Source organism: Ictidomys tridecemlineatus, chromosome 9 (assembly GCF_052094955.1).
Source record: "Ictidomys tridecemlineatus isolate mIctTri1 chromosome 9, mIctTri1.hap1, whole genome shotgun sequence".
NCBI lineage: Eukaryota > Metazoa > Chordata > Mammalia > Rodentia > Sciuridae > Ictidomys > Ictidomys tridecemlineatus.
The window spans coordinates 1,445,120-1,471,833 of NC_135485.1; the positions used below are offsets into that span (position 1 = coordinate 1,445,120).

Sequence of the window (26,714 nt, forward strand, 5' to 3'; positions counted from 1 at the left end):
ACTAACATACGGGATGAAAAAGGCAATATCACAACAGATGCTACAGAAATACAGAAGACAATTAGAAATTATTTTGAAAACCTATATTCCAATAAAATAGAAGATAGTGAAGACATCGATAAATTTCTTTTTTTTTTTAAAGAGAGAGTGAGAGAGGAGAGAGAGAGTGAGAATTTTTTTAATATTTATTTTTTAGTTCTCGCTGGACATAACACCTTTTTGTTGGTATGTGGTGCTGAGGATCGAACCCGGGCCACACGCATGCCAGGCGAGCGCACTACCGCTTGAGCCACATCCCCAGCCCAATAAATTTCTTAAGTCATATGATTTGCCCACACTGAGTCAGGAGGATACACACAATTTAGACAGACCAATATCAATGGATGAAATAGAAGAAGCAATCAAAAGACTACCAACCAAGAAAAGCCCAGGACCGGATGGGTATACAGTGGAGTTTTACAAAACCTTTAAAGAAGAATTAATACCAATACTTTTCAAGTTATTTCAGGAAATAGAAAAAGAGGGAGCTCTGCCAAATTCATTCTATGAGGCCAACATCACCCTGATTCCAAAACCAGACAAAGACACCTCAAAGAAAGAAAACTGCAGACCAATATCTCTGATGAACCTAGATGCAAAAATCCTCAATAAAATTCTGACGAATCGGATACAAAGGCACATCAAAAAAATTGTGCACCATGATCAAGTAGGATTCATCCCTGGGATGCAAGGCTGGTTCAATATACGGAAATCAATAAATGTTATTCACCACATCAATAGACTTAAAGATAAGAACCATATGATCTTCTTGATAGACACAGAAAAAGCATTCGACAAAGTACAGCATCCCTTTATGTTCAAAACATTAGAAAAACTAGGGATAACAAGAACTTACCTCAACATTGTAAAAGCTATCTATGCTAAGCCTCAGGCTAGCATCATTCTGAATGGAGAAAAATTGAAGGCATTCCCTCTAAAATCTGGAACAAGACAGGGATGCCCTCTCTCACCACTTCTATTCAACATAGTTCTCGAAACACTGGCCAGAGCAATTAGACAGACAAAAGAAATTAAAGGCATAAAAATAGGAAAAGAAGAACTTAAATTATCACTATTTGTGGATGACATGATTCTATACCTAGAAGACCCAAAAGGGTCTACAAAAAAAAACTACTAGAATAAATGAATTCAGCAAAGTGGCAGGATATAAAATCAACACACATAAATCAAAGGCATTTCTGTATATCAGCGACAAAACTTCTGAAACGGAAATGAGGAAAAACACTCCATTCACAATATCCTCAAAAAAAAAATAAAATACTTGGGAATCAACCTAACAAAAGAGGTGAAAGACTTATACAATGAAAACTACAGAACCCTAAAAAGAGAAGTAGAAGAAGATCTTAGAAGATGGAAGACCTTAAAAGAGCGTACTACAGGAATACTGCCACATCGATGTTCATAGCAGCACAATTCACAATTGCTAGACTGTGGAATCAACCCAGATGCCCTTCAATAGATGAATGGATAAAAAAAAATGTGGCATTTATACACCATGGAGAATTACGCAGCACTAAAAAATGACAAAATCATGGAATTTGTAGGGAAATGGATGGCACTAGAGCAGATTATGCTTAGTGAAGCTAGCCAATCCCTAAAAAACAAATACCAAATGTCTTCTTTGATATAATTAGAGCAACTAAGAACAGAGCAGGGAGGAAGAGCAGGAAGAAAAGATTAACATTAAACAGAGAGTGAGGTGGGAGGGAAAGGGAGAGAAAAGGGAAATTGCATGGGAATGGAGGAGACCCTCATTGTTATACAAAATTACATATAAGAGGTTGTGAGGGGAATGGGATAATAAATAAGGAGGGAAATGAATTACAGTAGATGGGGTAGAGAGAGAAGATGGGAGGGGAGGGGAGGGAGGATAGTAGAGGATAGGAAAGGTAGCAGAATACAATAGTTACTAATATGGCATTATGTAAAAATGTGGATGTGTAACCAATGTGATTCTGCAATCTGTATTTGGGGTAAAAATGGGAGTTCATAACCCACTTGAATCTAATGTATGAAATATGATATGTCAAGAGCTTTGTAATGTTTTGAACAACCAATAAAAAAATAAAAATAATTAAAATAAAATTTAAAAATTTAAAAAATGAATAAAAGAAATGAAGAGACTGGGGTTGTGGCTCAGTGGCAGAGTGCTCACCTCCCATGTGTGGGGCACTGGGTTCAATCCTCAGCACTACATATAAATAAACAAATAAAATAAAAGTATTATGTCCATGTATGACTAAAAAATTTTTTAAATTTTTAAAAAAGAAATGAATTCTAGATAAGTAGTGATAAATAAATATGACAAAGTGACAAATATGAGAGCTAGACAAGAAGACTCAACATACGGAATAGGGATTCAAAAAACAAATTAATACTGCATAAACTTTGTAATTCAAGTAACTTTAAGCAACCCACTAAAGAATATATATTCAGGACAAAGTGTGGTAAGGGCACAGGATAGACTTAGAGACCGGTGCTGCAGAATTGAGAATCCAGAAATAAATCTAAAGAGGTATTAAGAATGAAGATGGGGGGCTGAGGTTGTGGCTCCGTGGTGGTGCACTTGCCTAGCATGTGTGAGGCACTGGGTTCGATTCTCAGCATCACATAAAAATAAATAAATAAATAAATGTCCATCAACAACTAATAAAAATATTAAAAAAGAAAAGAATGAAGATGGGCTCTGTAAAGGATTAAATTGTGCCCCCCAAAATATATGTCTACCTGGGACCTTAGAATGTGATCTTATTTGCAATAGAGTTCTTTGCATGTAATTATGGTAAGAATCTTGAGAGGAGACTACCTTGGATTGGGTAGAAGCTGAATCCAATGATGGGCATCGTTACAAGAAAGGGACAAGGAGAAGCCACAAAGACACACACAGAGGGACAAGCCTAGAAGATGAATGCAGAGAGTAAAGTGATGTACTACAGATCAGGCACACTCACGCTTGCCAATCACCACCAGAAGCTGAGAGAGTCATGGAATAGATTCTCCTTAAGAGATTCTAAAAAGAACCAGCCCTTGCCAGGCAAGGTGACCACACCTGTAATCCCAGTGGCTCCAGAGGATGAGGCAGGAAGATCACAAGTTCCAGGCCATCCTCAGCAACTTAGTGAGACCCTGTCTTTAAAAAAAAAAAAAAAAAAGTGACCATCCCTGACAACATCTTGATTTTAGGCACCTGGCCTTGGAGCTGTGAGAGAACACTTGTTTTAAAGACCCTGTTAGTAGTAATGTGTTACCGCATCCCTAGGAAACTAATACAGACCCTCCACTTCATCTGTAGCAAAAATTAACTCAAAGTGGATCATAGACTTAAGTGTAAGAGCTGGAACTACAAAGATCTCAGGAAAATAAAAACATTAAGAATTAATATTTGAGACGGTAGACTAAACAACTGTTACTTAGATCTGATATAAAAAACACAAGTGACACAAGAAAACGGATACATTGGACATCTCTACAATAAGAACCATGCTTCAAAGAACACCATAAAGAAAGTGAAAAAACAGCTCACAAGTTGGGAGAAAATATCTGCAAATCATGTAACTTCAAGGGGCTTGTATCAGAATGTATAAGTAATTCCTTATAACTAAGCAATACAAAGACAACCCAAATTAAAAATGGGCAAAATATTTGAATAGACATCTCTATAAAGAATACATACAAATGACTAATAAGCACATGAAGAAATGTCCAACAGCACTGGCCATCACAGAAATATAAACCCAAACTATAGGAAATAGCACTTCACACCCATGGGGATGAAAAAATGTAAAAGATAATAACAAGTACTGAGAAACTAATGTGACTCCATTTTTAAAAATAAATAAATAACAGCAGCTTCTACCTCAAGGCCTGTCCTAAGGAAGGGAGTGTGACCCTTGTCCTTGGAAAAACCCTCAGAGCATGCCTAAGCATATACCCACCCTGCTGAGTTGTTTGTCAGTAAATAACAGGAGAGGTCTGCGGCACCAGGTGTCCCTGACTCAGTCAGACTAGGTGAGGACCCATAGCAACCCCCTAGCAACCTCCAATCAGCATGAGACAGAGAAAATACCTGAGATGTCAGATGACCCCCAGTAGTTTATGGTGGTTGATAACATGTTGGGAAACCATGTAGTTTAGCACGTACACCTCTCGTGGCCTAAACCAATCAGTTCAAAGGAATCCCCCTATTGTACTATCCAATCACCCCTACCCAACTTGTTCTTGCCAGTAAATGTGCTAATCAATGTTAAGAGTTGTTGTTTGATTTTCCCGCGGTATGGAATGATTTGCTGTGTGATGTTGTGACGCATAGAGTATCCCCCCAAAACCTATAAAATCTCACTGAACAAAGGACAGGGACTCACTCCCTGGGACCGCTGTGTCAGGAACGGTTGTGAGTCCAGGCTCGAGCTTGCAATAAAGACTCTTGTGTGATTGCATCGGATTTAGCTCCTGGAGGTCTATTGGTGTCCCACGAATCTGGCATAACAGTAACGGCAAGGATGTGGAGAATTTAGAACTCTGTAACCTGCTGGTAGGATTATAAAGTGGTGTGACCACCTGGGGCACCAGACTGGGAGTTCTCAAAAAGTTACGTATACACTCACCATATGACCCAGCAAGTTTACTTCTAGATGAATATCAAAGAAAATTGAAAATACATGTCCACACAAAAACCTGCATTCTAATATTCATCCAGCATTAATCATAATAGCCCTGAAATGGAAACAATCCAACTGTTCATCAACTGATGAATGAATAAATAAAATATGTGAATGTTATTCAGCCATAAAAATAAGTGAAGCATTGACACATGGATTAACCTTAAAAACATTTTTGCTAAAAAAAATGTGGCATATATACACAATGGAATATTACTCAGCACTAAAAAATAATAAGATCATGGTATTTGCAGGGAAATGGATGGCATTAAAGCAGATTATGCTAAGTAAAGTTAGCCAATCCCAAAAAAACGAATGCAGAATGTCTTCTCTGACATAAGTGGGGTGACTCAAAACGGGGAAGAGAGGAAGAGCATAGGAAGAAGATTACCTCTACATAGGGAAGAGGGGTGACAGGGAAAGGGAGGGAGAAAGGGAATTGCATGGATGGTGGAAGGAGACTCTCACTGTTATACAAAATACATGTATGAAGATGTGAGGGAAAAAAATAGCATTACCCTAGATTAGGTAGAGAGAAGCGATGGGGGGGGGGTGTTGGGGAGATAGGAAGGATAGTAGAATGAAACAGACATTATTATTACTGTGTGTATATATGTGACTGCATGACCAATGTGATTCTGTAACCTGTATACTCAGAAAAATGAGATATTATATCCCATCTGATTCAAATGTATGATATGTCAAGGTCATTGTACTGTCATGTGTAACTAATTAAAACAAATTTTTAAAAAAAATTGCTAGCCAGGGATGGTGGCATGTACCTAAAATACCAGCTACTTGGGAGGCCGAGTCAGAAAAATCAACTGAGCCTAGGAGTTGGAGTTCAGCCTTGGTAATACAGCAGAGATTTCACGTCAAAACAATGACAATAACTTTACTAAGTGAAAGAAGCCAGTTACAAAAGGCCACAAACTGAACGACTGCAGTCATATAAAACACTTGCAATATGTAGAAGGAAGGGAAGGGAAGGAAAGCTGCTCAGCTCACGGTGGGTTAGGAAGCAGAGAGGAAGGAGGAGGCCACAGGGAAGATGCATCTCCCAGGACCAACCCCAGTGCCCACCCCTCCATCCACACCCCACCTGCCTATAGTTAGCACCCAGTCAGCCCATTCTCACTACATGGCTGATTAGTTACAGCTCTCACAGTCTAGTTGCATCAGCTCTGAACATTCCTGCATTAACAGGAGCCTTGGGGGACACCTCACATCCGAACCATAACACAGGGCAAGTGTGCAAGTTCAAACACTGTTGGACAGCCTGTATATGAACAGATCACTGACATCCAGAGTGGGTCATGGCATCACTTTAAACTTGGAATCTCCACATTTAAGTCTTACAACTGAAAAAAATGTTAAGAGATGAATTACACATGTTTGTGTTTTGGTATAAAATATCAGGAAGAGTATAGGGTGTCAAGAAGGAAAAAGACTGTGAGTTGATGACTGTTGAAACAGTGTGATAGGTACTCATGTGCATGTTAGAAGTTTTCTACAATAAAAAGTTTTTTCCAATATTTTAGTATGAATATTTCCAAACACATGGACAATTTGAAAAACAAGTGCAGTGTACACTCATCTATCCACCAGCTAGATTCTACAATGACTATTTTTGCATCTGTTTTATCACTTACTTATGTACCTAGTTTAGGAATGTTATAAAACAATCTACTATTCTAAATGTGTCCTACACTGTTTTGATGTTACTTACTCTGAATCGTAGTTTAATTCTTAGAAAGTTATAAGCCATTTGTGGTAACAATGCCCATTCATATGATGCTGCATGTTAACTCTGCCTATTTTAAATTACCAAAGGAATGTGCACTGGTAAAAATTCAAGTAGAACCTACATACATGACAGGAAAGTGCATCCTCACACTTAGGCAGGTGAAGTGGCACATCTCCGTCTGTGTGAATGTGCCTTGTGCTGTATGGCATGGTGGGCTCCACCACCCTCCCACCCTGGGGGAAAGCCATTGTTGGACGTCGATTTTTAGAGACTACCAGAACCATAACTTACCATGCTTCCAACTGCCATCATCACCAAAAAACTGCAGCACTATTCTAACAAAGTCCTTAGCGTTGAAACAAATAACAGGGCATTTACATTTCAGGGTTTGGAACAGCATGTTTCTAGAAGATATAAAAGAATTCACTGATTTAGGCATTAATTCTAAACTTTTGATATTGGGAAAATATTGTTATTACTTTACCAATAGCTATCATTTATAGTGCAGATACACATTGATTAGCTAAAGAATCCTGTGAGGTAAACATCTGCATTTGCTGGGCGTGGTGGTGTGTCCCTATAATCCCAGCACCCAGGAGTCTGAGGCAGGACTGCAAGTTCAAAGACAGCCTCAGCAATTCAGTGAGGCCTGAAGCAACTTAGCAAAACCCTGTCTCAAAATTTAAAAATAAATAAATAAATAAAAAGGTCTTGGATGCAGTTCAGTGCACTTAGGTTCAATCCCTGGTTCAGAAGAAAAGAAAAATAAAAAACATTTGCATTTTACAAATGGAGAAACTGAGACACAGAGACTAAACAAGTGCCCAAGACCTTATACCAAGGAAGAGCCCCCAGTATCCAGGCCTACAGAGTAACTCCTGAATTATTACATAGACCATACCCTTCTTACCAGCCCCAAGGTGACTCCCTGGACTGCTCTGCCCTCCCAGAGCCCTCTCCTCACATCCCACCATTCTGTCATCACCAAGAGTGCCCATTCCTCTGGGTCACCGTACTTGCTGGTTCCTAACTGCAGTTCTCTTCCCACAGCTTTTGCAACCTGTTCCAGAGCTGTGTACAGGAGGAAGCAGGTCCTCTCTCTGTCCCTCCTGTGCTCCTGTCCACATGCCGTCCCCTTATCTCATGAGCTCCTTGAATATAGGATTCATAATAGTTACATTTATTGATTACCTACCATATGCCAGATACCACATTATAATACACATGCTTGACGTGATGAAACTTCAAAATGATCCTATCAGGGAGACACTCTATCCACTTTACAGGTGAGGAAACTTAAGCTCAGAGAAGTTATAATTGAGAAGTGGCAACACTTGGATCTAAGACCAGACTCCAAACTCCAAGACACCAACCATAAATCCCCTGTCATAGTAAAGGCTTATGAATACACTAACAAGATGCTTTGTATAGGACTAAGAAAGAAACAAACTAGGACACAATGAGCTCCACAACTAAGTGAGTGTGCAGTTAGGCTTTGCTGGTCTTGATCTGCAGACAGTTTCAGGCTTTGCGTATTGTGTGATTTCACCTTGGTTTCCTTGAACAGGGAGGCCAGTAGCAAGGACTCTGGTTGTGGCTTGGATGGACCAGGGAGGGTAAACTGTGGGGGACAGAGGGGAAGGAAGGAGTGGAAAAATACAAGGAGAAGAAAGAGCACTTGGAGCCCCTGCCTCTGTAAATCTCTTCATTCTGAAATGCAGAGGACCTCGAATTGGTGATCTAACTGCCACACTGACTTCCCATTAGGGAGACACCCAAGCTGAATGATGTCTGTTTTGAAGAGACAATAATAAAAGTGTGTCCCATAAGATACAATAGCTAAAGCAGAAAGTATTTTATGAGTCAGTTGCTTAAGTCAATTATGTCACATTTGCAAAATAAAAAGCTATAATAAAAAAAGAGGTAGAGGCTGGGGAGATAGCTCAGTGTGCCATAAAAATAAAAAATAAAAATAGGAAATCTAGATTTGGGTCTAAAAAGGAGAAAATTCCAAGATTGAAAATTTCCTCATCTATAAAGCAGAATTAATAAGACCTAACAAATAGTGATAGTGTAAAGGTGAAAGATCATGAGTAAAAAGACCTTGTATAGGTATTTAATGTTATTAAATATGCTTTTGGCAAAAAGTAATTTATATGGATTAATTAAAAATGGTTTATTTAAAATAATTTTGAATCCCAAAGATATTATATAGAATTGGAATTATTACTTCCAATTTTATGGTAATTGAGGCAATATTCCTAATTATTCCAGAACTTATAAAACTGAAGCCTCAACACTCACTTATTTAATAAATAAATATTAGGCACCTGTTCTGTGGCACTGTTCTTAGCTGTGGGTATATAAAAGTACACCAAACCAAAAATTCCTGCTCTCAGAGAATTTAGGAGTGGATATATAGTAAAGTAAATAAATGTGATATGCATAATGATGTGGGGTATTCCAGGGAAACATAAAAGGGATGTGCATGGTGCTCAGTGAGGTACTGTTTATCAAGGTAGTCAGTGAAGACATGAGGATAGGGTGAACCAAAAGCCTAATTGATGAAGGAAAGCTTTTTACAGAAAATTTTAGTTAATGAGTGTGGAAAAAGTGATGGAGTTAGAAATAATTTGGACCTGAATAATGAAGCCTTAAAAACCAAACTTAAGTTTACAGTAAATACAGGGAAAGAAGAACAAGTTAAAGAATCCCACAATGAACGGCTTGTGGTTGTGGCTCAGTGGTAGAGAGCTCGCTTAGCACTGGGTTTGATCCTCAGCACCACATAAAAACAAAATATAAAGATATTGTGTCCACCTACAACTAAAAAATAAATATTAAAAAAGAAACCCATAATGAAATAAACAGGACATGAGACCTTCTACAAGAGTCTAGCCACATCTTCAAGGTAGAGTCAACAGGATTTGATAAGAACTTGGATAGGATTCACGAAAACAACAGAAGTCAAAGATAACAACAAAATGGATTCTACAAGATGGATTAAATTAGGAGATGAGAAAAGACATGATCACCAGATTTTTGTTATATGTTGGTGTTGCTGGGTTCCTAATCCAAATAAATCAACCACAGAAGGACATTTTTTTGAGACAATCAGGTGACTGAAATTTGGATTGGGCATTAAATATAAGTTTGAAAATTGTATTGTGACTATGCAGAAAAAAGGCCATTTTTAGAGCAGTCCCCTGAGACACATGAGAGTGAAAGATGTGTCATATTTTCTTTAATTCTAGCCCTTCAGCCTCCTCTAGAAGAGAGATGAAAGAAGTGTGCAAAAATCTGAAGGTGTTGATCTATGTGGATGTGTATGCTACTCTCTACTTTTGCATTTTCAAAATTTATTTTGTTTGTTTGTAAAAACCTAAAGAAAGGAGGCAGCAACCCAGGCAGATATCTGGGAGAATGCTGTAATAAGGAGGAAACTGAAGCTGTGGGTGGAGGCTGGTCTTCACTGAAGAGTAACGAGGGAGAAGAGGTGAGGGCTGCAGAAGGGTACAGTATGAAGACTGGCAGTGGGATAGGGTCCTAGGAACTTTCACCTTGCTTCAGAGACAGCAGGAGTAGTTACAGGGTTTTGAGGGGCAATGGCATGATGTAATTTCTGTTTTCCTATGTCCCTCTGGGAGCTGATCTGAAAACAAGCAGAAGGGCAGGTGGAGCAGGAGTACATGTGGAAGCTCTTTCTGCAGCCCTGAGGTATGGCAGCAGCAATGGTAAAGGTAGGGGAGAGTCTAGCCACATCTTCAAGGTAAAGTCAACAGGATTTGCTAAGAACTTGGATAGGGTTCATGGAAAAAAAGTCAAAGATAACAACAAGCCTGAGCTCAAAGAAGGCTACTACTAACACTGACCAAGACAACCAGGCTGCAGTGGACAGTTTCAAAGGAAGATGAGTGCTCAGGACACCTTAGGTTGAAATGACTAACAGATGTCCACATGGACATAGGATACATAAATCTGGAATTCAGAAAAGGCTGTCCACATATTAGGGCTCTATTCTCCATAGACTACACCTACCTACTTGCTCTTTTAAAAGAAAAATATATAAAAAGAGAGCTAAGGATTTCTTGGGAGACATTTTTTTAAAAAAACCACTAAGAGCTCCATTAGCCTGGGTAAGATGAGGAAGACTGTGCCTACCCTGTCTTCCTTCACAGCCATCAATTACTCTTCCGGATTGTGATCTTTTTCTTTTAATTTTTTTTCATAGCTTTATTGAGGTAAAATTGAAGTACAATAAAATACACATATTTGCCCTTTGATCAGTTTTGACATGTAAGTAACCAATAGAATCAATATAAAAACATTTCTATTACTTTTTTTTTTAAATTTTAAATCATGCAGACTGTGTTTCCTGCATGATTTATTACATTAGAAATCAATCTTAAGATATATAGAACCCCACCCCTACATGTCAACTATTTCAAAATTAAATGGCACACTTATAAATATCTTAGATGTCAAGGAAGACACAAGAAAAGTAAATAAAAAATGCTTTGAACTAAGTAATAATAAAAGCTTAAAATATCAGAATCTCTGGAATGAAACAGTACTCAAACATTTATAACTTAAAGGACTTGTATCAGAAAGAAGCTAGAATAACAAATTATTTTCAAATTATGTAGTAGGAAGGAAAAAATAAGACTAAGAACAGACATATATGAAATAAAGAAAAAATAACACAGTTAAAAGTTGATAAAAAATCAAACAAGTCTAATCAAGAAAAAAAGCAAGAACACAGAAATTAATATCAATGAAAGAGGAGTTTATCAAAATAACCCTATAAATGCTAAAACATATTAAGGTAATATTACAATTATACGCCAACATACATGATAGCTTACATAACATGGTCATATTAGAGAAGGATTCGTGTGCTGCTGAGAAGAAAGTGTATTCAGTCATTGATGGATAAAATATTCTATATATGTCTGTTAAGTCTAAATTATCAATTGTATTTTTTTATTTCTATAGCCTCTTTATTTAGTTTTTGTTTAGTGGATCTATCCACCAGTGACAAGGGATGTTAAAGTACCCAGTATTATTATGTTGTGGTCTATTTGATTCTTGAAATCAAGAAGGGTTTTTTTGATGTACATAAATGCTCCATTGTTTGGAGCATAAATATTTACTATTATTATGTCTTGTTGATATTTAATTCCCTTAAGCACTATGAAATGGCCTTCTTTGTCCCTTCTAATTAACTTTGGCTTAAAGTCCACTTTATCTGAGGATAAAAACCCCAGCTTGTTTATGAAGTCAGTGTGAGTGATATGTTTTTTTCCCATCCTTTCACCTTCAGTCTGTGGATGTCTTTGCCTATGAGGTGAGTCTCTTGGAGATAGCATATTGTGGGCCTTGTTTTTTAATCCAATCTGCTAGCCTGTATCTTTTGATTGATAAGTTTAGGTCATTAATGTTCAAAGTTATTATTGAGATATTATTTGTATTTCTGGTCATTTGGGTTTATTTCTAGTTTTTAATTTGAATTAGTTTCTCCTTTGATTGAATATCCCTTTAGTGTACTTCCTCCCTTTGCTCGTTTTCACTTTTTTTTCTTCGTTTAATCTTCATGGAATATTTTGTTGAGAATATTCTGAAGTGCAGGCTTTCTAGTTGCAAATTCTTTTGTTTATCATGGAAGGTTTTTATTTCATCTTCAATTCTGAAGCTTAATTTTGCCAGATGTAGGATTCTTGATCAGCATATGTCTTCTTTCAGAGCTTGGTATATGTTATTCCAAGACCTCTTAGTTTTAAAGGTCTGGGTTTAGAAATCAGCTGAGATCCAAATTGGTTTCCCTCTATACATAATCTGATATTTTTCTCATGGCCTTTAAAATTCTATCCTTATTCTGTATGTTAGGCATTTTAATTATAATGTGCCTTGGTGTGGATCTGTTGTAATTTTGTACATTGGGGGTCCTGTAAGCCTCTTGTATTTGATTTTCCATTTCATTCTTTAGGTATGGGAAATTTTCTGATATTATTTCATTGAAAAGATTGTGCATTCCTTTAGTTTGTGTCTCTGCACCTTCATCTATCTCAATAAATCTTCAATTTTGTCTTTTCATGTTATACCATAGTTCTTGGAAGTTCTAATCATGGTTTCTTAACATTTTTTTTTCTCCATGGTCAACTCTATTTTCAAGATTATATATTTTGTCTTCATTGCCAGAGGTTCTGCCTTCCAAGTGGTCTACTCTGTTGGTGATGCTTTCTATTGAATTTTTAATTTGGTTTACTGTTTCCTTCATTTTGAGGAACTCTGCTTTTTTTTCAGAATCTATTGAAGTGATCTTTCATTTCCTGTATTTTCTCTCTTATTTCATTTCTTATACCATCCTTTATTTCACAGATCAGTTTAACTGTGTACATTCTAAATGCTTTCTCTGATATTTCTTCCCCTGTGTTGTTGATGGATTTTGTTATATATATCTTGGCTTGTTTGGGGAAATCTGTTCTCTCATTTTTTAATGTTGTTTGTGTGTCTATCCATCTAACAGTACGGATCTGAGGCAGTAGAGTTTTTACCCTGTGGACTCATAATGTCCCTGATGGTTTCCAGCACTTCACTGTTTAAGGGGAGACAAATAATAACAACAGCCAATGCAAATAATATACAGCATTAAACCAAATAGCTCCTACTATGCCATCTACAATGTTAATTATCACAATAAACAGAAATTATAAGATCGGTTATCGCCTACGGCAAGTTTGCAAAAGAGTTTACAATTTCAAGTGGTGAACAGGGAGAGAACAGAAGTGATATAGGATGTGATGATTATGAAGGAGAAGGGAAGAAATAAAAAATTAAAGGAAGAGTGAAAAAACAATAGAAATTGGCTGATCACAGAAGAAAAGAGAGAATCAAGGGAAACAGGCAGGAGAAAAATATACACATATAAATTAAATATTTTAAAAAAATAAAAGAATACAAAACAAAACTGAAAGTATACAAATAAAACATCCTAGTTCACAAAAAAACCAATCCATGAAAAATAACTGGCTTCAAAAATGCTAGAAATGAGGGTTGGGGCTATGGTGCAGTGGTAGAGTACTTACCTAGTATGTGTGAGGCACTGGGTTCAATTCTCAGCACTGCATATAAGTAAATAAAGATCCATTGACGACAAGACAATATTTTTTTTTAAATGCTAGAAATGAGGCTGGGGCTGGGGCTCAGTGGTAGAGCTCCTGCCTCACATGAGTAAGGCACTGGGTTCAATCCTCAGCACCACATAAAAAATAAATAAAGATGTTTTTTTAAAAACTAGAAATGAGAAAAATCAAATATGAATATGTATAAGTGTCCATGTACCATTAAGGAAACAATTAAACAGAGAAAAAGAATTTTTAAAAAAAGATCTTGATGAAAAGTTATGATATTTTCAGTCCAAACCGTATTTTCAGTCATGGAGCTTTGAAAATAGTACTATCCTTGGTAGAATTGAGGACAACTTACTGTTTGCAGTCAGTGATAACTCATTTTCTAATGCTATAAGTGAGAACAAGAATGTTGGGGAGGGCTGGGAATGTGGCTCAAGCGGTAGCGCGCTCGCCTGGCATGCGTGCGGCCCGGGTTCAATCCTCAGCACCACATACAAACAAAGATGTTGTGTCCGCCAAAAAATAAAAAATAAAAATTGGAAATTCTCTCTCTCTCTCTCTCTCTCTCTCTCTCTCTCTCTCTCCTCTCTCACTCTCTCTTTAAAAAAAAAAAAAAAAAAAAGAATGTTGGGGAAAATTATCTGGGGCCCTTGCAGAGGCAGTGGGTTTTCACATTTGAACTTTTCTCCCCAATTCCTCAAGCAAGCTTCCATAGAAAGATGGACCCTCCTTTCCACAAGACATGGGGTAGGAGGACAGTGTTTTAAGAGGCTTCTGTCATTTAGGCCCATTTTATTTTCATGTATTCATACAAAACTTCTAAAAATTTAATTAAAATCAGAGCTTAAGATACTACATTAGGAAAAAGCAGGCATGAAGGTGGGATTTAAACATTATGAACATATCACAATGAATTCCACTTTTAAAACAAATCAATTTTTAAAATTCAAAAAATGGTAAAAAGGGGTTTTTTTATTAAAAAAAAAAAAAAGAAAAGAAAAGATAATGAGTGCAGACTTTTTACCTGGCAAACAGATGATATGCTTCTTGTTCTTGGCCCCAGAGAGAGGAAAGCTCTGTGTGTATGTAGATACACTGACCCTGGGACATAAAGCCCACCTCAAGAGCACCACAGGCTAAGGTCTCTAGGTTGTCCACTTGACTCTTTAGTAACATCACAATTCCTTTAACAGAGGAAGTTTGAGCCTGTAGATACACAATAAAATAAAGTTTCAAAATTAAACATAGACAACACAACTACAAGCAAGATATATTATTTTATAATTAAGCAGAGAGAAAAATACCTAAAATGGGACTTATAAATAAGCAGTTTTTTGGCCAAAAGCCCAAACATAATCTTGTTCTCCAAATATGGCCTCCATCCTATTCCACATTATCATGAAAGTCTTAGCCAGTGCAATATGGCAGGGAAAAGAAACAGAAGACATACAGATCAGAAGGTATTACACAGTTCCTATTTATAGATGACATGAAAATCTGTGTACAAAATCCAGAGGAATCTATTTTTGTGTATATGTGTGTATGGTGCTGGGGATTGAACCCAGGGCCTTGTGCACATGAGGCAAGCATTCTACCAACTGAGCTATATCCCCAGCCCCCAAAGGAATCTTTTTAAATCCTAAAACTAATATGTGAATTTGGCAAAGTTGCAGGACATAAAATCAAAAAATAATAAAACCTCAAATGTATTTCTATATACTCGTAATTAAATGTATGAAATGAAAAATCTTCTGAAACTACCATTTATAATAATTATGAAAACAGGTAAAAATAACAAAACATATACAGGATCTACATGCTGAAAACTACAAAATTTCTTTATGGTGAAAAATATCTGAGATGATGAAAGAAATCAGAGACCTCAATGACCGTACTCAAGGATTAGAAAACTCAAGTATGTTAATTCTCCCCATGTTAATCTATATAACCAGGAAGATCAATAAACATCAAGTAAAAAAAACATGAAAGAAACTACTCTAAGAAAGTGTATCATAATCAAATTCTTTAAAATCAATGATAAAGAAAGTAATGTCAGGAGCTGCCCTGGATGTAGACCTTCAAGTCCTGATGCCCTGGGGCACTGACCAATTATTGCCTTCAGTCATGATAGTGCCAGGTCTCAAGTAACTTTGGCGTTACCCCAGCTTGGATAGCAAGGCGTGTGGCTCCAGGTGTAGGTGTCGCTGGCGGGGGTTGAGTTCCACTCACCTGTTCCTTTGTAATCCTACCCCTTGCCTCATTTGAATGGCTTTTCCCCAATAAAAGGGTTCAGCACATGCTCCTTGTTCTCTTTCTTGCCTGTCTTGTCCCCCTTGTGGGAGCTGCAGCTGAGGAGCCATCACTGAACCCAAAGATAAGGTACTTTCTGGTTCTGTGTCTTTATTTATTCCCCAAATTCACTTGGAGTGACCCTGACTGGTTTAGTAACAAAGTAATTTATGGTGAAAGAAGCTGATGAGGACAGGTGAGGGAAGGACACATTAAACAGGAACAAGGATAAGGATGACAGTGAATTTCTTGTGTGAAATAAAGCAAGTTAGAAGTCAGTGGAGTAAACTGTTAAACTACTGAAAGAAAAAAAATGTGATTGACATTCTTTATCCAGCAAAATGTCTTTCAAAGGCTGGGGGGCAGGGCTGGGGCTGGGGCTTAGTGGCAGAGCACTTGCCTAGCATGTGTGAAGCACTGGGTTCAGTCCTCAGCACTGCATAAAAATAAAGGCATCCTGTCCAACTGTAACTACAAAAAAAGTAAAAATAAAAACAAAAATGAAAGGCTAGCTGGACATGGTAGCACTCTGGGCAACTTAGCCAGACCCGGTATCAAAATAAAAATAAAGTGGTAGAGCAACCCTCGGTTCCATCCCCAGCACTACAAAAGAAAAGACGGAGAGAGAAAGGAAAAAAAAAAAAAAGTCCAGGCACACTGGTGCATGTTTATAGTCACAGCTACTTAGGTGGCAGACACAGGAGGATCACTTGAGCCCAGGAGTTCAAGTCAAACTTGGGCAACACAAACTCATCTCAAAAAAGAAAAAAGGAGCTGGGTATGGTGGTGCACACATGCAATACCATAAACTTGGGAGGTTAAGGCAGGAGGATTGCAAATTTGAGGTCAATCTGTGCAACTGATTGAGACCTTGCCTCAAAGTTTAAAAAAATTATTATTATAATAAACTTTTTTTCAAAAGGACTTTATCACAAAAAAAAAGGAAAAGAAAAAACAAAGCAAAACTTGCATATTTACACTAAAGACTACAAAATATCACTAAAAGAAATTAAAGTTTTAGGGACTGAGGCTGTGGCTCAGAGGTAGAGTGCTCGCCTAGCACATGCGAGGGCCTGGGTTTGATCCTTAGCACCACATAAAAGAATAAATAATATATATATAAAGAAATTAAAGTTTTAAATAAATGTAGAGATAGCCCATGTTCCTGGATCAGAAAACTCAATATTATTAAGAAAATGAGACTCTCAAAATTAATCTGTGAGAAATAGAAAGTCCAGTGGTCTATTTTCAGAATAAAGTATTTAACCTTAATTGGGATATAAGATCCAATTATAGTCATTTTAACTATAGCCCTTCCCTTTGCCTTCCCCAATTTTAAAATTAACTGGTCACATAGACTGTAACCCAGATATCCTTCTATCAAAGCAAGGGGCAATTCTACATTAGAGATAAAAGCAGGCGAGGCGGACTGCTTGCCCAGGGGTACTTGCTAGCCAGATTTGGTAGCACATGCTTCTGGCAGAAGTAAAGTTTGCCAAGCTTGCTGACCCATTTCCTAGCACATGATTGATTCTTTGTGGCACTCTGGTATTTCTAACCGTTTTCACACCCAGTGTGGGGCTCCATACATTGCCTAAGAGGTTGTGGATACACCTCATTAGAGGAGATACATCCCACTGCCTTTTTGAGGTAGCCTAGAGGGGAGAATGACTGTAATTCCTGAAGCCAACAATGGACCCAAAATCAAAAGTGGATTGGCAACACAGTAGGACCCAAGCAAGCACTGCAGCAACTGAGAAGTACTTCTTTCGTGGTCAAAACATGCCAGAGATTGTGTAAGTATGACTGAGACTCTATTCAGAAACACAAGACCATGTCCAAGAAGGAGGGATGGGAGGCTCGGAGTGTGCAAGAAACCTTTAATAAGCAGGGATTGAGTACACAGAGGAAAACTTAATTACATGGGCCTGCAAAACATGGGGAATAAAAATTCTAGGCCTAGAGACAGGAAGAACAATGGAAAGATCCCATATGTACGAGTCTTCTTTTCCTTTGAAGAATCCTCAACAGGGAAAATAAACAATGGTGATGATGGGAGTAAACCTGCACCCATGGAGGACAAGTGACCAGTTAAACCTTTGATTTCCATATCCACCATGGCTGACAGACTTTATTCCTAATGTTCCTAGCTGCACAGGCTCTTTTCATGTCTGGGTCACATGTAGGGATTTAGTAAAAAGCTGGTAAAAAGCTTCAAGACCATTGTTTCCTGTGTGTTTTGTATATATGTGTGCATACCTGTGTACTGTACTGTAACAGGTATGCACACATATATTGTGTCTACATATATACTTGTGTCCATATATCATGTACATGGTATCAAAATTGGCTTATAGATAAATGAGTATTCATAAATTTAATGAATGGATCCAAATACCTTTCAGTTAACATGAATTAAACAAAACTTTAACAAAAGGGTCAATCTAAATTGGTAAGAATAGAAATTCCTTTGAAACCACTAACCCACATGTTTATCTAGGTGGCCAGCCAATCAGTGTTAGTTTCTATAAAATGTTTAAAGTGCAATGTCCATTGCTTCTGAAGGTTTTTCTTTGTCAGGAATAACTGACTTAGTACTAACTAGACCTGTTTAATATCTTGGTTTTCATGAGTAACCTAAATTAGAAATAGATTAATTAGTTTTAACATAAGTGGGATTAACATGCATAAATATATTTGTTAGAAGAGACATCTGATTAACTTACAGTTAAAATACTAAAACATCAACTAAGTATAAATTCAAGTACTCTTGGGTTCTTTAATTCCATAAGGTAACAAATATTTGGGTCTATTAAATGTATTTTTTATAAATTGGTAAATTAAAAAAAAGGCTTAAGATTGTTTATTTCTAGGTCTTAACCTAAAAACAAGGTTACTAAGAGTTAAAATTCTAACAGGTATTAAAAAAGTTTTAGCTGTTTGATTAAAGTTCTGTAAAAAGAATAAGGTATTTCATCTTATTAAAAAGGAGTAAGATTTGGTTGAATGAAAGAAAATGGAGCTCCAGTGATGCAAGGAGGAGCCTAAAAGAGGGTTATGGCTTGTAGATAAAGCATTGATCAGAGTCTGCGCTGAGCAGAATTTAAAAAAAAAAAAAAGTTGGGGCTAATGATTGGACTCTGTATCTACAGGCATTGGGAGGGTACCAAGACAATTGGCTTTGGCTGGGCATGTGGCTCAAGCGGTAGTGCACTTGCCTGGCATGCGTGCAGCCCAGGTTCAATCCTCAGCACCACATACCAACAAAGATGTTGTGTCCGCAGAGAACTAAAAAATAAATATTAAAAATTCTCTCTCTCTCTCTCTCTCTCTCTCTCTCTCTCTCTCTCTCTCTCTCTCTCTCTCCTCTCTCACTCTCTCTTTAAAAAAAAAAAAGACAATTGGCTTGGCCCATGACTTTCTAATTGACTATGCCCGTTTAGTCTTTAAGTCTGGAATATTTCTATAACTTCATTTGGTTTCACCCCCTTCCCATTTACCACTGATCTGGGACAAAGGAATTGACTGGAATGTTTAACTTCAAAGGATAGCCTTTACCTTTGGAAAAAGCCTTAATTGGAGGCCATTACCCTGAGTGTCTGATGATTAACTATCCTATCTTATTCAGGATGAAAGCTACCAGTCACTAAGGACATATCAGTGGATTCCAGCACTATTAGGTCAGAACCTGGGGATAAAAAATGGTCTTCCCTTCTAAGATCTAGCAGGATGCCCCATTTGGCCAGGGGATACTTCTGGGTGGAAGCCTCCCTGCTGTCCACAGAGCTAAAATACAAGGGCCTCCTGGAGTCCCCATGTATGCAGGCATCTGTGTCTTGGCCATGCTGATTTCTGTATAGAGAGGTCCCCAAGAGTCTCTATAGGGTAAATATGACCTTCATTGGACAAAGGGGACAAACTGACATAACCCCCTCACAACTAGTTAATAGTGCATTTATGATATATAACGCTTAAGAGGAACAGAGACAAAAGTCAACTTATATTTTGTTGGAAACCTATGCAAAAGGATCTTCAAGAAAGCCTAAAGGATGAAAATGGCCTCCTCCACTGAATATCAGTATGCCTCGTGTAATAAAAAGGCGGCAAAGGAGCATCTGAGTATAATCGACAGTGGGGAACTCGCTTAAACTTGATGGCATTATGATAGTGATAAAGGAGACAGGTCAGGCTCATCAATATCCTGTGCTCCAACACCTTGAATGCAACTTGGGGAGAAAAAGATTTAGACTATTTGTTTTTTTGTATATATCCAGATTGTCCATCCTTCTCCTGGAATAAAACTTGTTATGTGAATTAGATGCACAGATAACATTCTCACCCAAAGAGCAACAACTTCAGTTGCAAGTGCTGCCCAGGAAAAGGAAACAAAGCCTGCTTTGCTGGAGGTCTACTAACAGTAAAGCCATCTGGGCCAAGGGGACCCTGAGAAAGGTGATCAGTGTTATCTCAACCAAGATTTTGTTTAAGGAGGAAGTAATAACTTGCCCCAGGGAGAAGAAAATATATATAATATAATATAATGTGTATATACATTTTTTAAGAGACAGGCATTAATGAGGATCATTGTCTTTCCGACAAATTATTAAAACATGAATTGAGTCAGTTTTGCCAGACACACTAAATATATGTGACTAGAGAAATACATACTGCTAGGAGCCACAGCAAAAGTATTATGATACATGGCACCTTTGGTTTAGGTGACTGCCAGCTAGCCATTGAGATGATATGATTATGTTAAGATTTACATTCATATGGAAATTGGACTCCTGCTGTTCACCCCGCCTGCTACGGGGCTCATGTTACGGGACTCATGTTACGGGACTCCCGGAGAGTTCCCATTGGTTGGGGAAGGATAGTAGGAGGAAATTTCCGGGGGAGGTCCGGGGCCCCGTTCCAGTAGACGGACACACATGTATGGACCAGCTTGCTAGCGGGGCGCACACGGGTCACTGGCGGCCTTTTTAAAATAAAACTTTGTTTCTGCTCGAGCGGCTTGTGATTCTGTGCCCAGCTGGGTTGCGGCAACATACAACTAAAAGCTTAGGGGAACACTTTACCAAGCTGGTATTCTCTAAACTAAAGTGGCATGTAGAGGTAATCTCCTTCAGATTTATATAGAAATAACAAATTTAACTGGGGATTTATTTATGTCATTTAATGTTCTGTAACAGGATAAAGGTAACCTCTTCTCAATAAGATGTGTGTGTGTGTGTGTGTGTGTGTGTGTGTGTGTGTGAGTGAGTGTGACAGAGAGAGAGAGAGAGAGAGAGAGAGAGAGATTTTGTGTTACTTTTTACATTGGGCTGGGAATTTAAGTGTATTTTTAAAGACAATAAGGACAGGGTTGGGATTGTGGCTCAGAGATGGAGTGCTCACCTACCATACATGCACTGGGTTCAATCCCCATCAACACATACAAATAAAGATATTGTATCCACCTATAACTAAAAAAATAAATATTAAAAAAAGACAATAAGGACAGCCTAATTTGTTTAAAGGTTGACATTGTAAAACATGGAAGTATTTTTCCACTTTTTCCACAAAAAAATTTGGTTTAATTCATGTTTCAGATACAATGTTGTATTGTGTTATTTGCCCTATCTTACTGAGATAAGTCTCAGCCTCTCACCCTACTCCATGTTAAGATGGCTTCAAAGTAGGCTAGTGAGCTCATTTAAAGTTATGCTCAAAGAATATATTTTTGTTGTTAAAGATTACTATGATATCAAATTAAACAGGGGATATAATAAATAAGTAAAGGTTTAGGATTATAAAAATCATGTTTCTTGGTTCATAGCTATTATAAAATGGAATATTTTTGCTCTTGTTAATTTCATTTTGTATTTTTCTTATAAAAATGTGTAACTGTTGCCTGTTAATGTTTTGCAGAAGTACTTCTTCTAACAGAAAAACCTGAGTTAATTTGAGACAATAAACCATTACCTATGGGACAGATTGGATATAAAGCTAACTTCTAATACTGATACTAACCTTAATCAAACAAAAGGGGTTACTATAAAATTATACACCTTAAAGTATAATCCATTATTGTCACTTTAAAGACTGGTGAAACTGACCTGCTGAATGTTTTAAACCAAAACCTGGAGCCCAAAGTAAAATGGCTAAGGGAAAAAAGTAGCCAATATTCTGGCCCTTGTCCTCTTAGGTCAGTCAAAACTCAGGGAACAATGGGATTTCTCTAAGGGACTTGCAACTGCAGTAAGTCATCTGACATCCCAATCAGGGGGATCAAGAGGACCTAGAGAACAGAGCCAACCAGTGCACATTCTGCAAAGAGGAAGGTCACTAGAGAGGGAAATGTCCCTTATATTTCAAAGGGAAGCCACATGTGGTCAGTGAGACCCTGATCCATCCTAGCAGATAGCACAACTGATGGAAGAAAAGCTAAAGGATCCAAGAGGCTTCTCATAAGTTCCCAAGAGTGATCCCTTAAAATTGTCAGCTAACTTTTTTTTTAAAAGAGAGAGTGAGAGAGGAGAGAGAGAGAAAAAAATTTTTAATATTTATTTTTTAGTTCTCGGCAGACACAACATCTTTGTTGGTATGTGGTGCTGAGGATCGAACCCGGGCCGCACGCATGCCAGGCAAGCGCGCTACCGCTTGAGCCACATCCCCAGCCCTGTCAGCTAACTTTAACAGTAGATAGAAAAAATTTTTACCAACTTGGTCTTAAACACCTGGCAGGAGAACATAACCAAAGCACAACCATACATGGACATTTAAAAGATAAGACAATGGTTCTTTTACATGTACATTTATGTTAGTCCTCCTGAAAATAAGTAAAACTGGGAGGTTATAAAGGAAGATTTTATACAGAGGTGCCTAATAAATATCACAAAAAGCTCTGCCAGAGTTATAAATTTGTTCTGAATCAATTTGAGACCTATCTGAGCTTTTTCTGTTTACTTTTTCTTTGCTGGTATAATTATCATGATCTGCTGCTCAGACTCCCATTTTGGAGTTTGCAATTCACTTCCAGCCTGGCAACTTGATTTTAATCAAGACCTGGAAAGAAGACAAGCTACAACCAAGTTGGAAAGGACCTTACCAAGTGCACCTCATCACCAAGATGGTTACCTGATCTGCTAAAAAGGGGAGAACTCATCATCATGGGCAATTTCCACTTCACAAAGTTAATATATCTAGGATGGATGTAAATACCAAAGGGTATGAAAATAAAAATGAAAAAGAAAAAGGGGGGACTTTTGAGAAATATAAAGTCCAGTGGTGCATTTGCAGAATATGGTATTTAACCTTAATTGGGACATAAGATCCAATTGAGCCATTTTAACTACAGGCCTTCCCTTTGCCCTGCCCAATTTTAAAATTAGCCAATCTATATATAGATTATAACACCAAGCTCCTCCTATCAGAGCAAGGGGCAGTACTATGTTAGGGATAAAAAGTAGGTGGACAGTTCTACCCAGGTGCACTTGCTAGCCAGGTTCAGTAGCACATTCTGTTGGTAGAAGTAAAATTTGCCTTGCCAATCCACTTCAGAGTGCATGTTTCATTTCTTGTGGCACCCTGGTATTTCTGACATAGTTCAGTGGTAAAGTGCCTCTGGGTCAATCCCTAGTACCAAAAACAAACTAATGGAAATTCTACATCATCACTCACTTACCATTCATGGGGAGGGAAGGCTTAAAATCTTATTTCTAGCTTTTCTATCAAAATCAGACATAAAGAGGCTTCTTTTATGAAGCCAAAACAACAAAACCTACCATTGTTTACTAACCTGGTCAGCTATTAGCTGGGTGGAACCATCCTTATACATTAGAGTCACTACCAATGCAGCTGCCTGCTTGAGCATTTCCATCAGCTGGTTTTTTGACTGATCATCCAAATACCTAATATCACAAAGGTATTTTTTAAAGGTTCTTGAGTTCCCAGAATTTAGCTGTGCTTTAACCTCACCAGCATTTTCTTCCAATGCCAAATATTTACTTATTTTCTCTGATGAATTACTATACATAATATGTTTTCTTTTAAGATTCATGCTTTCCTTATTTTCATTATTAATATTTTCATTTAGGAAATGCTTTTTCTTATGCTCCATTTTCTGTAGGTCTGAAGCCTCTTGATCACAATGTGGAACAGAACACCTGGAAGAAGCCAATGAGCTGATGTTTTTCTGCTTTTGATCAGCAGGCAGCTGACCTGTGAGCCCAGTACTGGAGGAATGAGGAGAAGGCTTGGTGGAACCTCTTGACGTCTGGCCTGTTAAAGATTTAGGATTCTGTAATCAATAGAAAATATTTCATCAGAACACTGATACCTAAGGCAGCTCAATAAACCAAACTAATTCCTGGTAAAACCTGTCTAAGATAATGTGAGAACACGAACTTCACATTATCTATGACCACATTTTGTGTGTATGTGTGCTGGGGATTAAACCCAGAGCCTTGTGCATACTAAGCACATGCTCTACTACTGGGCTATATCCTTAGCCCTCTGACCATACTTTTTAATGAAACTATATATAGTCTTCCACAGTAGTTATTTTTCTCTACCAAGAGAGGCATGCACATCTGCACCCTGGGGCTGGAATGAACAGGAGCTCAACACACAAACAGTAGCCCCAGTTAAGGTAGTTATGCATATCACGAAAGAGAGATGGAGAGATGGATGGGAGGAAACTGCATACCTGCATAAGAGTGAGGGTTAGCTATTTACAGCTTCCAATAGGCCCCATTATAGAGAAAATAAGATCACCAAAACTTTTGAGAATGTTACTCTACCTACTAAATTTTCTTTAAAAAAAAAAAAACAGTTCAGCAGTGATTCTTTTTCCTCATTCCAGAAATATGCAATATACTTTGATAGATGCATAAACTAACAGAGGGGAAAAGTCACCCCTATCCATTTCATCATAGGATTAACAAATAATAACCCTTTTTTTTAAAGTTTATTTTCAATCTTATAATATATATTCATGTTGCTTGGAACAACTGCATACTTTAAAATAATTTTGAAAAAAAATTTACACTTGCTCATAGGTCATGCAAAATTTAAAATTCATACTTATTTTTATTGCAGAGAAATATATCGTTTTAAAAAACATACTTAATGTTAATTAAAAATTCTGTGGAATATACAATAAAAGGAATTCAATGAGAAAAAGAAAAATATAAACTTTCAGACCATTGATGATCTTGCATGTGTATTTTTTTAAAGGGATGATTATGGATATCAAGTTTCTGGAGTGTAGTTTTAATCATAGTGGACATATTTTAAATGTTTGTATGACAGTTTTTTAAATGTTAATATTAACAACATACTAGAAATCATGACCTTTGCAACTTTTTAAACTTGTAACAAATATTTTAAATTATATATATGTATATATATAGGTATGTGTGTGTGTGTGTGTGTGTGTGTGTGTGTGTGTATTGTGGATGGACACGTTACATTTATTTTATTTCTTTTTTTATATGGTGTGGAGGATCAAACCCAGTGCCTCACACATGCTAGGCAAGAGCTTTACCAGTGAGCCACAAACAACTCCAGCCGATGAATATTTTAAATTTCAATTTTAAAACATGTTGGGAAGTTCATGGCTTTTCAAAATTTGAGATCCAAATACTATTCATTTTATCAAGACAGAGATTCCATCCTCATTTTGTTATAGGGGTTAATGTTTGAATTAAGTTAGGAAGGGGCCAGGCGCAGTGGCACACGCCTGTAATCCAGCAGCTCAGGAGGCTGACACAGGAGGATCACAAGTTCAAAGCAAGCTTCAGCAATGGCAAGGTGCTAAGCCACCCAGTGAGACCATGTCTCTAAATAAAACATCCCTTTAGGGATAGGGATGTGGCTCACTGGTAGAGTGCCCCTGAATTGAATTCCCAGTACCAAAAAAAATTAAAAAATATATAAATAAATAAGGTAGGATAGGAACTGAACAGACAATTTGCTCCAGAGTTCATTCTCTTACTACTAGGCTCTCTACCACTGTTTCATACACAATGTCTTTAATGATATAACCTCTTCTCTCCTCTATGGCTGAACCACTTAACTCATCCACTGTAAACTCTATACCTGAGCCTTTCTGAGCTTCTATTTATTTCCACTAGTCCAAAATTTCAAGCTCTCTTACCTTACCCTGAAAAATTATCTCCGCATCCTTCCCTCACTCTCTAAAGGTGGGGTCTTCAGGCTGACCAGCCCCTCATCCACTCTACTAGAACTCAATTCAGATATAACTTTCATACTTTAGAAAGACATCCCAAATTCCTGTCCCCACTACTCAGAAAAGTATATTGAAACAGCACAAAAGCGAGGTTAGATGTCCCTCCTATTATTCTGAGAGCAATGTGAACTTATTCCTATCACAGAACTTAATGCACATCATGGTAGAGATCAATTGTATTTCTATGTCTTCCCCTTTCCTCATCCAAATTAAATTACATGCTCTCTAAGAGCAAGAACTTGATTCTTGCTTGTTGTGACTAGGGAAAGGCGAACAATTTAGTCCACCATGTTCTTCTTCTTGGTTCTCCAGGCCTGGGCGGCAGGCCTCACCATCCCTTGGGGAAGACATATAAGGAATTTTGCATAAGACAGCCTTGTTTGTGCACAGGGATACTCCTGAGAATAACTCATAGATACCCCATTTGATTTCACACCAGAAAACTATAAGAAGATAAAGGCAACCCCATTTGATTTCACACCAGAAAACTATAAGAGAATAAAGGCAACTGTAAAATATATATATCCAGAAGGGCATACAGCAACAGCTATGCTTCCAGTACTATATTTGGCCCAAAGGCAGAATGAGTGGTTGCC

At 37.6% G+C, this 26,714-nt stretch overlaps 1 protein-coding gene across 6 annotated transcripts in view; it reads right to left on the bottom strand.

Moving 5' to 3' along the window:
- The window catches only part of Poln (DNA polymerase nu), a 162,887-nt gene that overhangs the window by 116,805 nt on the left and 19,368 nt on the right, over positions 1–26,714 (bottom strand). For all 6 annotated transcript variants that reach the window (XM_078020854.1, XM_078020856.1, XM_078020855.1 and 3 more), the window contains exons 3-5: positions 23,665–24,165; positions 14,620–14,801; positions 6,757–6,869 (exon numbers count right to left, since the gene is read on the bottom strand). In XM_078020854.1, the coding sequence (XP_077876980.1) occupies positions 6,757–6,869; positions 14,620–14,801; positions 23,665–24,165 (796 nt within the window). The remainder of the gene's footprint in view (positions 1–6,756; positions 6,870–14,619; positions 14,802–23,664; positions 24,166–26,714) is intronic.